General features: G+C 41.7%; 1 protein-coding gene across 1 annotated transcript in view; it reads right to left on the bottom strand.

Annotated features, from left to right (window-relative positions):
- The window catches only part of lamc1 (laminin, gamma 1), a 60,697-nt gene extending 56,735 nt beyond the window's left edge, over positions 1 to 3,962 (bottom strand). Inside the window, exon 1 of the mRNA XM_080778550.1 lies at positions 3,138 to 3,962. Within this exon, the coding sequence (XP_080634676.1) occupies positions 3,138 to 3,516 (379 nt within the window). The 5' untranslated portion in view covers positions 3,517 to 3,962. The remainder of the gene's footprint in view (positions 1 to 3,137) is intronic.
- Between the last annotated feature and the right edge of the window lie 11,142 nt (positions 3,963 to 15,104).

Genomic DNA, 15,104 nt, shown 5'->3' with positions numbered 1-15,104 from the left:
ATAACTCACTATTCACTCACCGATACGCCAGTGTGGGGTGGATACTAGTGCAAACAGAGAGGGGGGAGAGAGTCAGTGGCTAACCAGCTTGGCCTAGAGTTTGCATGAGTACTGTCTTCAAATGACTATGCCGACGGAGTTGGCCGATGGTGTCGTGTACCAAACATAGCTGAAATACAAGCTTATATAACACGTTGCATCATGACCTTGTAGATTGTATGTTTTTGGTACTCAACATGGTGTGCAGCGGCAACCAAATACAAATCAGGTATTACAAGTAGACTGCAACGGAGACATAGTGGCTAGAGTGGCCACTTCCAGGGGAATGTCTCCTTCTCCCCCATAATCTAATTCAGCCTGACTGACACACACAGTCGCACACACCTCTCAGTCTCAAAGCACAAGGACACGGTTGATGAATATTAATTCCTCTTCAGCGGAGGAGAGGAGAAGAGGAGAGTAGCTTTTGTGATTGTGAAGAAGACGATTTTGGCTCCAACAAGAGCGACAGGAAACACCCTCTTTCAGAGAAATGAAAACAAAACCAAGGATTTTCTGAATGATACTTGAACATATGCTAGGATTGTATTTCTTAGGACAGTGAAGGACTCATGGGGTTCTAGTAAAACGTCTCAATATTTCAACCTCTGTAGCTTTTGTTCAAGGAGAAGATTCAAGGAGAACTTTACAGTGAGTTTGTTCACGGTATGTGGGGTGTGTGTGTGTGTGTGTTGTCCATCTGCCTAGCTGCAGAGTCACATCTCTCTCTCACGTCTCTCTTTGTGTGCTTTCATGTTCTCAACATCAACAGAGCTGCCAGCCAGTGCAGTGCAGGGCGTCCTCCTCAGCCCTCTTCTTAAAGAGTCCCGTCCTGTTGGGACTTGCCCGTTTCCTGCCCGGACCAGCCGTCCACGGCTACATAGAGATGAAAGTCTCTCCCCACCACCAAGCCCTGAGCACACCTCACAGCACTACAAACAAGCCCAATAAATACAGCAAAGTGGCATGTGTTTAAAATGTACTCACTGATACGCTCTCTATCCTGAAAAAACAACAAATAGTAAATGAGGAGAAAAATAACTATTGCAGTTAGTTAAGATAGGTTTGCTGCTACTCTGCTTTTTAATTATACTCATAGAAGGAATTTTTGGATATATAACCGGTTTTCCTTGCTCTTTTTGTCCGTCTGTATTTCTGTAATCTGTATTCAATTTCACTTCCCTGAAAACTACAAATGATGGGAGTGTGTGTATGAAAAAGATTTCCCCCCACTTAATTTCACCTGTAAACCTTTAATGTAACAATAGAGTTGAAGTTGAACAACTAAAGCATGTTGCTCAGTAGTCAGTAGCATTTCGGGGCATACATTTCCCCATTCATTGTAAACATAAACCCTCACAATCAAAACGATCAAATAGCTAAGACATTGTTCAACCAAATGTAAAGCTAGCAATGAACATGCACCTAGGAACATGACAGTGTGATAGTAAAAACACATCATCCGGTTGAGGAGCCCAGTAACTTCTAGCACTGAACATGAAAACCATTAAGACATGTAATATGAAGATTCCAGCCAGGAAACATGTGTTTAAACTTAAAGCCTTCATCATGTTCAACTGAAACACCTCATTTCACAGCCCCTCCTTAAGTTATCATTCAAATGAAAATCTCTTTTATTCACTGAATTTTATCAAGATGTTTCACAATGAATGAATGTCACAGGCCTTTGTCATGACCGCCACAATCCCATGGCCTAAAGCTGAGCTGGGAGGCAAGCAGGAAAAACAAAGGGGCTGTAATTAGGAAAGGGGCTTGCAACAAATAAAGCGACAACTAACACAAGTCAATGAATGTCACATGTTTCCACCTCAAACACAGGAATCTCAGCACAGCCCTAATATCAGACTTTGTTACCTAAGGCTACAAAGATAGGTTTGCTGGCTACAGAGAACTGCATGACTAAACCACTCAGGAATGTCAGGCACTATATTAAAGACACTGGTGGTGCTGCTGGGTGGATAGACTTATAAAACCTGTCTCGCACACCAAGTAGATCTTATACTGTATATTAACTAATTTAATGAATTGTCACAGGCGTGTTGTTTCATCATGTCAATCAACTTGATTCAATGAGGCCTTTTCTGTAACATACGATAACTTGTGATTGTCAAATACTCAACTGTAACAGTATCCAGCTGTTTTACTCCACTTATGTTTTACATATTTAATAATACTATGAAGTATGAAGCCAACAAAGGACTAAATTAATTTCGCTCCTATGCCACAAAAATGTGGAACACCCTACCAACTGTCATTAAGACATGTGAATCCCCCACCCACCCCTTTTTCCCCTCAATGGTTAAGTTTTCCCCCCTTTTTACATCCTATGATGATTTCCTGTTTTTGTCTATATAGAAGTCTATATTTGTACGCCTCAAAATGTTATCATTAATTGAAAACGGTGGACCTTCTTGTAAACAAGTGTAATGCTTTATGGTGTCGTCCACTCAGAGTTAACAGTTTTTGTATTGAGTTGTGCTTGAAATGTATACTGTAATTCTGCAAACTGTTAATACATACTTCAATCAATCAAAACAAAAAAACACAGCTGAATACACATGCAAGGTGAACTAGGACGTATTGCCAAATGCCAAGCAATGTACTGTATGTACACACTGTATGTGTAGCCTACATACACAGCTTTAGGATCCGCTATTACACCTAGTCAAACTAACACTCACATTTTGCCGTTGAACACATCATCATCCCGTTAAAAATGGCAAAGCACCAGTTGTGTGTCCTGTGCATTTAATCTCACATTACTGAGAAAGTAGTCTGCACATGCATCCATCGAGCAGCACAGGGTCTGCCAGAGCAAGCTGCAGGGAAGTCGTGCACCGGTACTGTACACGTCTGGTGCAAGGTGAGTTTTACAGTATGATAGGTGAGATTTACGGTATTTAAGTGTATTCACCTCCGGCGCAGCGTGGAGTTTGGTTTATTATAATTACCTTAACAAACCAGAGTGCTGGTGAATTTCAGGTGAGGTTTGGTTCATTATGATCACCTCACCTAGCTGCAGGGTGAGTTCTAGTGTGTTTCAAGTACATCACAACGTATGTATTAATATTATTTACCTAGGTGCAGGGTGAGGTTGATGGTGTTCGGGTACTGGATCCCGGCCAGCATGGTCTGGCTCTGCCACCAGGTCGAGTCCTGGTGCGTGTTGTAGTCGGTCAGGTACGAGGCGTTGTGGTGCAACCGGGGGTCCGCGGCGTCGCAGATGTGGCAGGACTTGGTGACCCCGGTGACTCCGGTCTGCACACAGTACTGCTCCGGCGGGGCGCCGCAGGTGTTGGTGGCCACCACCTTGACGTCGAAGGCGGCGTTCACGAACTCCGGCATGCAGCGCTGGACGCGGTTCTGCTCGTCCGTGCAGTCGTTCATGGCTCCGAACAGACCGCTCAGCGACGCGAGCAGCAGCACAAGTTGACTGGTGGTTACACTATGCATCATGATTCTTCTGCGGAGTGAGTCCCCGTTTCTTCTTTCCAAACGTTATTATTCCTTTTTATTTTATTTGTAACTAGCTAATAAACCTGGCAGGTAACCAGTGTTGGTTTGTAAAAAACCCAGTTACCTCCTCCTGGAGCACAGAACCAGTAAAACCATGCGGAGAACTTTCTCCTCCCTGCTGCTCCCAAAGTTTTCTCCTCCTCAAAACTTTTTTCTCTCTCTCTCTCTCTCTCCTCCGAAACAAACAAACAAACAAAACGACGCTCTTCCTTCGTCTCCTTTCCCCCCGAACAACTTCTCCTTTTTTCTCTCCGCCTCCTTGCAGGCCTTCTTTGTTTCTCTCCTTTCTTACTTTTCCTTGCTTTTCTCTCTCTCTCGCTCCTCGTCGTGTTGTGTGTTAGTTCCGCAGGCTCTCAGCTCTTTGTGCTCTGCACCGCCATGGACACAAAACCTACACAAACGACTACACCCCGAGCGGCGCACTGCGCATGTTCAACCACAGGCCGTCCCATAGGCAGGAGAGACGCTCGCGCTGCGATTGGCCAACCGCTGGTAACTAACCTGCCCTTGTTCAAAGCAAAGAGAGACGGTGCCTCTGTCTCCCTGGCAACCAAATAATCCAATCACACGTGATCACTCCCTCCGGGCCATGGCATCTAAACTCTTTCACAGAAAATAAATTCCAAGGTCCACTTCCGTTTGAAGGATGATTAGATGAGTACTTAGTGACCCATGTATAAAACATAAATTATTAAATATGTATTAATATTATTCTTATTATTATATATTGTATTTCACCTGAATCATGAATATATATAAAGGAATGATCATCATATTTCTTTGTTTAATTTGTTTTCTGAATAGTTTGTTTTCATACAAATAAATAAACTAAAGTAAATTCAAGCTCCATGTTTTACTAGCCGATCTACATCAACACATGACCATAGATCGGCTATTTGAACTATTCATGCTTTTCAAATTAGTAAAAAAGGCAAAACACTTTAGGGATAAGGCGTTTAACACTGACGAAAATAGGGCCCGTAATCAATAAACATTACTGTAATAATGATAGCTGTTTCTCTACAATCATTTGTTGACCTAACATTCCCAACCCCATGGTAAAGACTCTCCCTTCTAGGAATCAACGCGTTGCTACAATAAACATTGTGAAAGGTAGGGTGGCTACCGTGGCTATTCCTCCATACATATCCCACAAATATGTATTCACTAGGCCTATTATCATGACAGGAAATTAAATTGTTCTGCCCCAGTGCCCAAAGGCAAAAGCAGCCAGTGATGTGTTTTTCTTTGAGACTCTGACATCTCTCTTTTTCAGTTTTTCTCCATGCTCTCACTCTCTCTGAACCCACCCCTTTTCACTTTCTTTCCTGGAAAGAACAAAATGATGGAGCTTGCACGAAAATGAATTTGACCCAGCTACACCTGTAAACCTCTGATGTGGCGACATAAAACTGATTCTAATTCTTACTTTCATGATACAGCTGCAGCCTGCCAGGCTGAAGTAGTGGTGGAAGAATGTACTCTTATGTTTACTTATAAGTAAGAGTAATTACCACAAAGTAATGAGTTAGTCTGTTATCACTCTTATCAATCTGGGAATTAACCCATTGGCAAAACAAAGGAAAAACAGCGCACAGTCTCGAGAGACTAGTCTGTTATAGGTTTATATCTCACATCTCACATTTTATTTGAGTAAAATTAGGTAAAAGAAGGCCTACAAAAAGGCATTAGGCTATAGGTCTACTGAAGTAAAAAGTGTTCTAATCTTTTTTAAATAGCCTTATTTAGCCTTAATTTTCAGGTCTGTTGAGAACTCTGTTGAGAGGAAGGCTGGATGGCCCATGGGGAAGGATCAACATCTCTCTCTCAGCTAAGGAGTCCTTATATAAATATTGAAGACCCATACTGGTGTGTACACGTGTACACTTTTAAACTAGCCTAATTATGTGTGTCTTTTAGCTCTCTCTTAGCTTTTTATTCTCATCGTGTGCCAGGCATGTTTAAGATTATTCCAAATTTGTCATTTTATTAAATTAAAATAGCAGATATTTTATAAGATACATAAAGAACAATAATTTGTCACATTTAATGGATGGAGCTGAAGAGGAGTAGTGCCAAAGTATAAAAGGGTTAATGTGGTTAAACTGATTTTGATTCTATAGTATACTAAAGTAATTTTGCTGCAGGGTACTCCATGGCACCCCCACCCAACCCCCACCCCGTAGGGCTGCACGATATGGACATAATCTAATTTCATATTCTATACTTTAAGTGTTGCAACATCGAAAACTAAACATTATTCAAAATAATAACAAGTCAATATCACTTTAAGTGCTGTTGGTTTGTTCACCTTTGGCCTTGTTGTGACCGACCATGTGAGTCAAGGTATCATGACACCGGCCTGGTATGTACGGTTTGGGGTACAGCTTGGTCCCATGACACAAGCAAGTTCCTCTCTTATCTTAATTTGCATTATAGCTCTGCTTCCTCCCTGCTTTCCTCTGAGAGCAACTTGAACCCTATAGCGTCCTAGTTTGTAGATTGGCTGTTTTCACAACATTTATCTGTGGAACCCAGTCAAATGTAGTGCCTCAACTCTTACACTTCCAAGTGCTTGTCAGGGTGGTGGGGGGGTTCCCAGTTCAAATATTTAGGGTTAGGGTTTACCGGCTTGAAAAATCTGAGAACCACTGGAATAATTAGACCCATGGGAAACTCTATGGCCAATGTATGAAGTGCAGAGTTTATGTGGTTAATCCTATAATATAATGTATTAAACGTCTGATGTATATATTTTAAAATGTTTCGGACTCAGTTTGCCTCAACTATTACTGATTGATAACAGAATTCCTTGACAGCTGGAATAAAGGTCATTTTGCACCTTGAACCTTAACTCAAACACTGACAGACAAGATTATAATGAGGATAATCTACATTCTATGTTGAGATGAAGTGGTAACACTGAGGTGTTTTAACTGTGACAGCTAAACTGATTAGGTCTGTAGGGTCTAGCAGGGTTCATTACCATACAAAAACAACTTAATTTCATCTTGATTAGCAGCTTTGTATTGACGAGACAATCATTTCACTTGTCAAGGGACTTCCACAAACCATTAGACAGAACTCCTTTTAAAGACTAAGACAATCCAGCAAGGCCACAAACTATCATTTCGTATCTAGTAAAAAATGACATTTATTTTCCTACATTTAAAAAGAATACATACTATATACTGTATATCTGCAGTAAACTATTGTTGGTTTGTTACTTTAGGTTCATGAAAGCCATCCTGTATGAGGTATTACAAACAGTCATGATGACTGTTTGACAATAGTATTAGAAAGCTGTAAATAAAGCTGTATATAAAAATATAAAATAACTATTGTTCTGTCTGTCTGTCTGTCTGTCTGTCTGTCTGTCTGACACTTACCCCCCAAATACTGCGGCATGGTCATGCCACAACACTGCCCACCAGGCTCCTGTTTGGCCTCACCCACTGAACCCACCTCACCCCTGCCCACTTTGACAGGCTGGAATGGCTTAGGGACCGGGTCGACGACAGAGTACAGCATCTTGCAATGGGTCTGGTCCACAAGATTCGATATACCATACCCGTGTACCAGTCTAAATACTTCCTTAATGTTAACGAAGTCCACACTCCACACCCACAACACCAGAGGGAGTGCAACAAACCATAGAGGCAGCGGTGGCCGAACGGTTTGTGGAGCGGTCTTGATATCGGAAGGTCGCTAGTTCGTATCCCCGGACCGGCACGTTAAAATTACCACCGCTGAAGTGCCCTTGGACAAGGCATTGAACCCCTACCATGAAATGTTCTATGAGCAGGGCCTGGCTGTAAACAAGTTCTTGAGCTTAGTCCAGTTACCCTGGATAAACATAGTACCTTTCCTTTCCTTTATATGCAACCCAGATTCGGCACAAACAAGGGACTAAATTATTTTCGCTCCTATGCCACCAAAATGTGGAACGCCCTACCTGCAGTCATTAAGACATGCAAATCCCTTGACTCCTTCAAAACCACTCTCAAAGGGCACCTACTGACGGCGGCAATTCAAAACTGGCCCCCGTAAAATCGGATCAGATCTCAACAGGTCAAGGTGAACTCAGTACTCTCAAGCTCTAAATTGTGTAGCACAGGTGTGCCACAAGGGGGGGTGAGTTCACCATTTATTTTCACTGCTTACACAAATGACTGCAAGCAGTCAGCCTAACAACTACATATTGAAACTTTCTGATGACATTGTAATAGTCAGCCTGTTGAGGGGTGTTGAACACCCTGTGGGTTATATCAGTGAGATCAATAACTTTAAAGACTGGTGTGATAATAGCCACCTTATGTTAAACACCACAAAAACCAAAAAGATGATCTTCGATTTGGAACGTCCATGTGGACTATCTGTCCACATGGACGCTTGCACTTTCTCTGCAGGCTCAGGCTCTTTGGTGTGAGCAAGGGAGTCATGTCAACCTTCTATGATGCAGTGCTAGGTAGCATTATTAGATATGGCATGTTAGCTTGGTTTGGGACACTCGCTGTCCAGCTCAAATCTAGAATAGCTAAAATGGAAAAAAGAGCCATGAAGGTAATTGGTAGGAAAGATTCTCCATCTCTTCAGACAATCTTTGAAAAAACGTCTTTCAAATAGAGTATGAGGTGTTACCCTCTGGTAGACGCTACAGAGCGTGTCGTTGCAAGAGCAACCGCTTCAAACTTTATTTTCTTCCCACTTCAATTGTTCTACTAAACAACCGCCACTATAGTTCATAGTTCTTAGTGGGGAAGGGACTTCTTGACCTTCATCTGTTATTTATTGCACTTATTCTGTGATACTATATAAACTGTGAATACTCTAGTACTTTTATATTCATATACCTTCTCTTGTGATACTGTAGCCTACTTGTACATTGCTGCTATTGTGTATTGTTGTGTATTGTCTGTCTAAAAACATTGATGTACTAAAACACTTTTGCCCAAGACAAATTTCCCCTTGTGGGACAATAAAGTATATCTCATCTCATATATAGAAGTGTATATTTGTACGTCTCTAAATGTTTTGATGATAAAATAAATAATCAGTCTGTATGCGATCTGACCATTATTATTTTGATTACACTGTCATGCTCGTTTGAGGACAGGTAGAGAGCAGAGCATACATGTGTTTGGGAATGTTGCTGAAGGTTATGTTATTTTGTCAGCTGACACCCAAATCAAAGAAACCATACAGCGTGTATTTAATTATTTGATAATTAAGCAGCAGCCTAGTATTATAGCCTACTGGTAGGCAGGAAAATGGCAACCAGAATAACCCGTCCCTACACTCTGGCCCTATTGATTGGGCAGTGCGCCTGTCACAGACATGCGCAGAGTACGTTCAGTCAGGAAACTCAGTGCAGTTGCTGCCGGCCGTTAATTGGGCCACATCAGCATCACTCCATCTTCATACCTGCTATTTAAACTGGAGGTTTTGCACTGCTCTTGCTGCTGCTCTGATTCTGCTGTGCTGCTGTATGCTAACTTTTGCTGCTCACCCTCCTCCACCCCAGCTACTTGTCGTTTTGGATCTGCTGTTTAGGTACAGGGGATTCGGTTAAAAATGTTGCGCTTGATCTGAGTACCTAAAAAGCAGATCCAATTCATCGCCAAACCATAATAAATATATTGCTCATTTTATATTCAATAAATATATATTCCATCCTTGAATTGTCCTAACTCCTGACTGAACAACCTTTTTACTGAAGGTAGACTTTCTGCCATAGACCTCACAGTCACCCTTGGATACAGATCTGGTATCATAACCATTGTCTCTCTTCCGGTGTATAAACTCCTTGAGAGAGGAGGAGCAAATCATTTATACATCAGAGTTACAGACCCGTAACCGTAAAGAGTCCATTGGGACCCCTGGTGGTCCCCGGACCCCACATTTAGAAGCAGTGACCTAGAGAAAGTGCCATGTGACCTCGTTCTAAATGAAACAGCCTATCATCACATACTGCACCCATGTTGAAACAGCTGCTCTATTCAATGGCCGACCAAAAAAAATCAACGATGGCATCATGTGCAAGGACTGAGTCCTGAATGAGTCCTTTCTTCTTCTTCTTTTTAATCTGTTACTATATTATTGCTGCTATTTTAACGGAGCCATACCATTGTTGGAATATCTAACCTGCGTGTATGTGTATACAGTATTTAACTCACACTTCTCAGTTTTTTGTTCATTCCTCCTACTATATTTCTATCTTTCCTCGTTAGCTCTCTATTCTTCCCTTTCCTGAAAACTACAAATGTACACAAAATAATTTACACCTGCCACCTGTAAAGTTTAAGGAGTAATTCACCAAAAGATCACCTATTTTATTTCAATTATACACCCTATATATATATATGAGGCATTGGTCATCAAATTATTGTCACAGGAATGCGACAAAAACAAATAATGTGCATGAATTCAAGATTTCATGGGGTGTGTAATTGATAGCTAATTGATAGCAAGCTAGTTTCACTGTACAAGCCGTTAGTACTTAGACATGCATGGCTTAATCTTTGAGACAAGCATATGCTACTGGCAGGTTCAACCAGGCCTCCTGTTCCAATGCAATGCAAAATATATGAAAATGTTTTGTTGACTACCTTTTTTCATTGACAAAAGTCTCAAAAAAAATGACTGACCATTTCTTAATAAATAAAACTAGACAACATTTTTAATTTGCTGTCAAAATTAACAACGGTTTCTACCCGACAGCTACGATGAGGGAGCAGCAGCGACACCCAAAAACAGATTAGAAAGTCCTTCATTAAAAGTTCTTCAAGCTGTTTTTAGAGACTCAGTAATGAGCAGCTTCAGAGCCCTCAGGGCCCTCAGAGAGGGGGTCACCATTGTTGGGGTGCAGTTCCCGCTTCCCGTTGATCACACTGCAGATAATTAGAGCCTCTTTAAATTAGAGCTTAAATCCTGAATTCACATAAACTGTGTTTGTGTGAATCAGTTCATTAGTCAGAAGAACAAGACCTGTTCACACTGTTCTACTCTCAGCATGTTCCATTTGGTTAGAGTCACAGAAGAGAGTGAACATTTGAAATTAAAATGGACTGGCATGAAGCCAATATATCCTGAAAATTTGTAAATGAAAGAGAACTAAAGAACATTTTCAGTTAACTTCTGTTGGTCTGTCAGACATGACATCAGACATGTAATATGAAGATTCCCGACAGGGAACCCATGTGTTTAAATGTAAAGCCTTCATCATGTTTGACTCAAACACCTAATTTTAAATGAAAATCACTTTTATTCATTGACTTTTACAGTTCATTCATTTCACAATGAATCAATGAATGTCACAGGTCTTTGTCATGACTGCCACAATCGCATATGGCCTAAGGCTGAGTTGGGAGGCAGGCAGGAAAAACAAAGGGGCTGTAATTAGGTAAGGGGCTTGCAACAAATCTAAATAAAGCAACAACAAACAGAACACAAGTCAATAAATGTCACATGTTTCCACCTCAAACAGGAATCTCGGCACAGCCCTAATATCAGACTTTGTTACCTAAGGCTACAAAGATAGGTTTGCTGGCTACAGAGAACTGCATGACTAAACCACTCAGGAATGTCAGGCACTATATTAAAGACACTGGTGCTGCTGGGTGGATATAGACTTAAACCGGTCTTGCACACCAAGTAGCTCTTATACTGTATATTTATATCCTGTATATTAACTATAATTTAATTGCCACGGGTGTGATGTTTCATAGCCATGTCAATCTACTTTGCTTGATTCAATGAGGCCTTTTCTGTAACAGTTGTGAAGCACTCAAAAACTGAAACAGCTAGGAGGCCCACCATTTCACTCCACTTGTGTTTTAATGTAGCCAAAACTTTAATGCTGTACAATAAACCTGTAGTGCCTTAAAGAAGAGCAACCAACAAATGCCTGTTCTAGTATCCTCAAAATCTCCAATATCACAAAAACAGGGCCAGGACAGGACAGAACACAACAACACACAGCTGAATACACATGCAAGGTGATATAGGACCTATGTATAGAAATGTACAGGTGTAGGATCCATTATTACACTCAAGCGCACACACTCAAGTGCACATTTTGCTGTGCAACACCTCACTCTGTTTTGTTTCTTGTGCATTTAGTCTTAGAATATGTAGTCTTACTACTACTACTAAATCATTCGATTTTTCATGCGTCTAGTAGAATGAAGCAGGCTTTTGTCTCCCAGAACAAGCTTCAGGGAGGTTGTGTAGCCTACTGGTACTGTGCACAGGTGCAGGATGGGTTTTGATGTACCGGAATTATATATATATATATATATATATATATATATAGAGTCAGTTTCGTTGTATTTTAGGTGAGGTTTGGTGTGTTCTAAGTATTTACCTAGGTGCAGGGTGAGGTTGATGGTGCTCGGGTACTGTATCCCGGCCAGCATGGTCTGGCTCTGCCACCAGGTTGAGTCCTGATGGCTGTTGTAGTCGGTCAGGTACGAGGCGTTGTGGTGCAGCATCGGGTCCCGGGTGTCGCAGATGTGGCAGGACTTGGTGACCCCGGTGACGCCCGTCTGCACGCAGTACTGCTCCGGCGGGGCGCCGCAGGTGTTGGTGGCCACCACCGTCACATTGAAGGCCGCGTTCTCGAACTCCGGCATGCAGCGCTGGACTTTGTGCTCCTCGTCGCCACATTCGTCCATGACACCCTGACTGCAGCCAGCCAGACACGTCAACGTGACGAGAAGTTTGGTGATAAAATAATGCATTCTGAGACCCACAAGTTCTCCTTTAAAAAGAAAAACGAACTAGAAGGAAAACAGCAGCCCCTTAGAATAGCTCCCAGACTTTCTTGCTTGGTAACTGGGGCAGTTACCCTCGACTCTGACAAATCAAGTCAAACCATGTGTAGACCTTATCCCTGTCGTAGTCCCCTTTCCCCCCCAAACAACGTCCTCCTTCTCTTCGCCTACTTGCAGATCTTTTTTCTTTCTTTCTTCTTGGTCTTCTGTGTCCTCCAGTGTCCCTCAGAGCTTCATGTCCACCACCATGGAGAGAATCTGGATTGGGAATAGAGTGGCAGAACACACCCTGACAGCTTGTACGCATGTCACAGACTGCAGTCTAAAACTAGTTTTAGATCATGTTACACATGTGTGTCTGTGTCTGTCAGTCTGTCAGTGTGTGTGTGTGTGTGTGCGCGTGCGTGCGTGCGTGCGTGTCAACAGCTATTTTATATTTTTTATGGAGGGACAGACAGTAGGCTGACAGGAAATTGGGAGAGAGAAGGGGGGGATGACATGCAGTAAAGGCCGTCGGGATCGGGAGTCGAACCCACGGCACACTGCCAGACTGGATTACCAGCCAAGGTGCCTGGACCGCTGAGCCAGGGCCCAGGCCATTAAACTACATTTGAATGAGTAAATTCATAGATACTGTCAAAGTGTAGTTTGATTGTTTATAGTAGCTATAAAGAGCTGGCACCTCTGACTGCCTGACAACCAACTAGCCAATGTGATCGCCCATCTGGACCATGGGTTCAGAGCTCCATGAAATTCATTTTTTGAGGTCCACTTCTATCTGAAGGATACTGTTATGGTGTGACTGTGATGTCTGGAACACAATCTCAGGAACGCCTAGAAGGAATTTCTTCAAATTTCTCTGTCCGTCTGAAAGGTGGATATTGGCTTGTAATAGCTTGTGTCATTACATTCTGGGAGTAATTGGGTCAAAGTTAAATTCACAAAAAAGTCCCAAATAGTCAAATTTACTTCAAACCAAGAAGAAAATGTTCTTTCTCATTTTGTTCGGACGGAAGAAACCTATGTATATGCGAGAAATACACATCATAAACTTTACTGGGACATGGCAAAAGGGGAGTTGAGGCCATGCATGTCGGGGAGTGGGGGATGCGAGTCGTTCCATTTATACTGCTGTGAGGCACAGACAATATGCAAAGCTCAGCCAATCAGTTAAGCTGATACTTAGGTTGTCCAATCAGGAGAGCCTCAATTACCATTTGGCAATTCAGAGAACCGACAAATCACAAATTTCTGTATCTGTTGGCCTGTGGGTCTGAGAAAGAGCCAGCAATTCTCTGGGTGTTCTGGAGATTGAATAAGTCAGCTTTCCTGTCCATCTGGGTGATAGACGTACACACCAAGTTTTGTGTGACAAACAGACACAGAGTCTGTGAATCAAAGTGTAGATTTTCCCAACACGACAGAAACAATAAAGAAAGCACAGATTAAAGCCACACAGCTAATGTGGTAGACAGGCTCCATTCCAATAGATATTAAACTAGTAGCCATACAATAGCTCTTCTCCGTTTAAAGGACAACTTTATTTGCTTCATGTTTTAGGTTATTAGAGAAAGAAAAATATGTTAATTTGCTGCCTTCTTTAGTTTTAGCAATTTTAGCTATATTTTTGACAGGGGAGCGGGGGCATTCGAACACAGCGATTTCTTTATTTACTATAATGGGCCTATATCTGTAAAGCTATATATGTTTGGATTTAGCAACTTGTTCAAATGCCCCCACCCCCCTGTCAAAAATAGCTCAAATCGTTAAAAGCCGGCAGCAATTGTTTTTGAACACTTACTTTCTCTATAATAACCTAAAACAAAAAACCAATGTAGTCCTTATGTTGCCAGATTAGACAGATAAAAACACAAGCTTGCTTAATTTTGACTGGAGTCTGGACTAAATGAAAAGAACCCTGGCAGAAGACTGCAATTAAACAGCATTATGCAATGTTAAAGCACCACCTACTGGCTAACTCCAGTACTAGGACATAATACAGCACTGTAAAACTTTAGAAATGAGGAAAGCAACAACCTTTCTGTAAATGTAGTGTCAATGAAAGCTACATACAGGTCATGTTTTTGATGGGCGTTTTCCCATCCTATGTTCAGCTTTTGGTACATGTGCACAAACTGTCCTGGCTACAGTGTGTGTAGTGATTTGACATGACAATTGACAATAAACATTTATGATCTTTGTAAGAGTTGCTGAGCGGTCAAGGCTCCAAGAACAGACGCAGTTCAAGAATGTCTATATTTTGTTGTAATTATTTACCTCCAAAACTGATGAACAGCCCATATGACGGATTGTCACAGCCCAGGTCTGAGGCAAAACAAAAGACTGCAAAAATATTACTGGCCACAATACACTTTCAAAAAGTAAGAAATAAACACGTAACTAACAAAGACAAAAACAACCAACAACTAAAGACACTGAAAACAGGCTATGCTGTCCCTGAAGACCCTGGCAGCTCTCCTTTGGTGTTGTCTCGTTGCTGTCTCAAGCCAACTGGGCAATCTCTCCTCAACATTTCCAGCCTCCCTTATATACCAGGTTAGACCCACCCACAATGATTAGTAATTGGACCATCTACTCAAACAAGGTAAAACACAACCCATGAGATAGACTAACTATACAATTACACATTTCCTTAACAGACTCTGAATGTATTTCAAGGCATCAAATAAATCACAAAACAATTACAATAGAATTAGGCAACACAGATAAGGGTTAAAGGGTATATGATGCTAC

The sequence above is a fragment of the Protomyctophum bolini genome (assembly GCF_963924005.1).
Source record: "Protomyctophum bolini genome assembly, chromosome: 12".
NCBI classification, from domain to species: Eukaryota; Metazoa; Chordata; class Actinopteri; order Myctophiformes; family Myctophidae; genus Protomyctophum; species Protomyctophum bolini.
The sequence above is the reverse complement of the archived record's forward strand: the minus strand, read 5'-3'. Positions and strand labels throughout refer to the sequence as shown.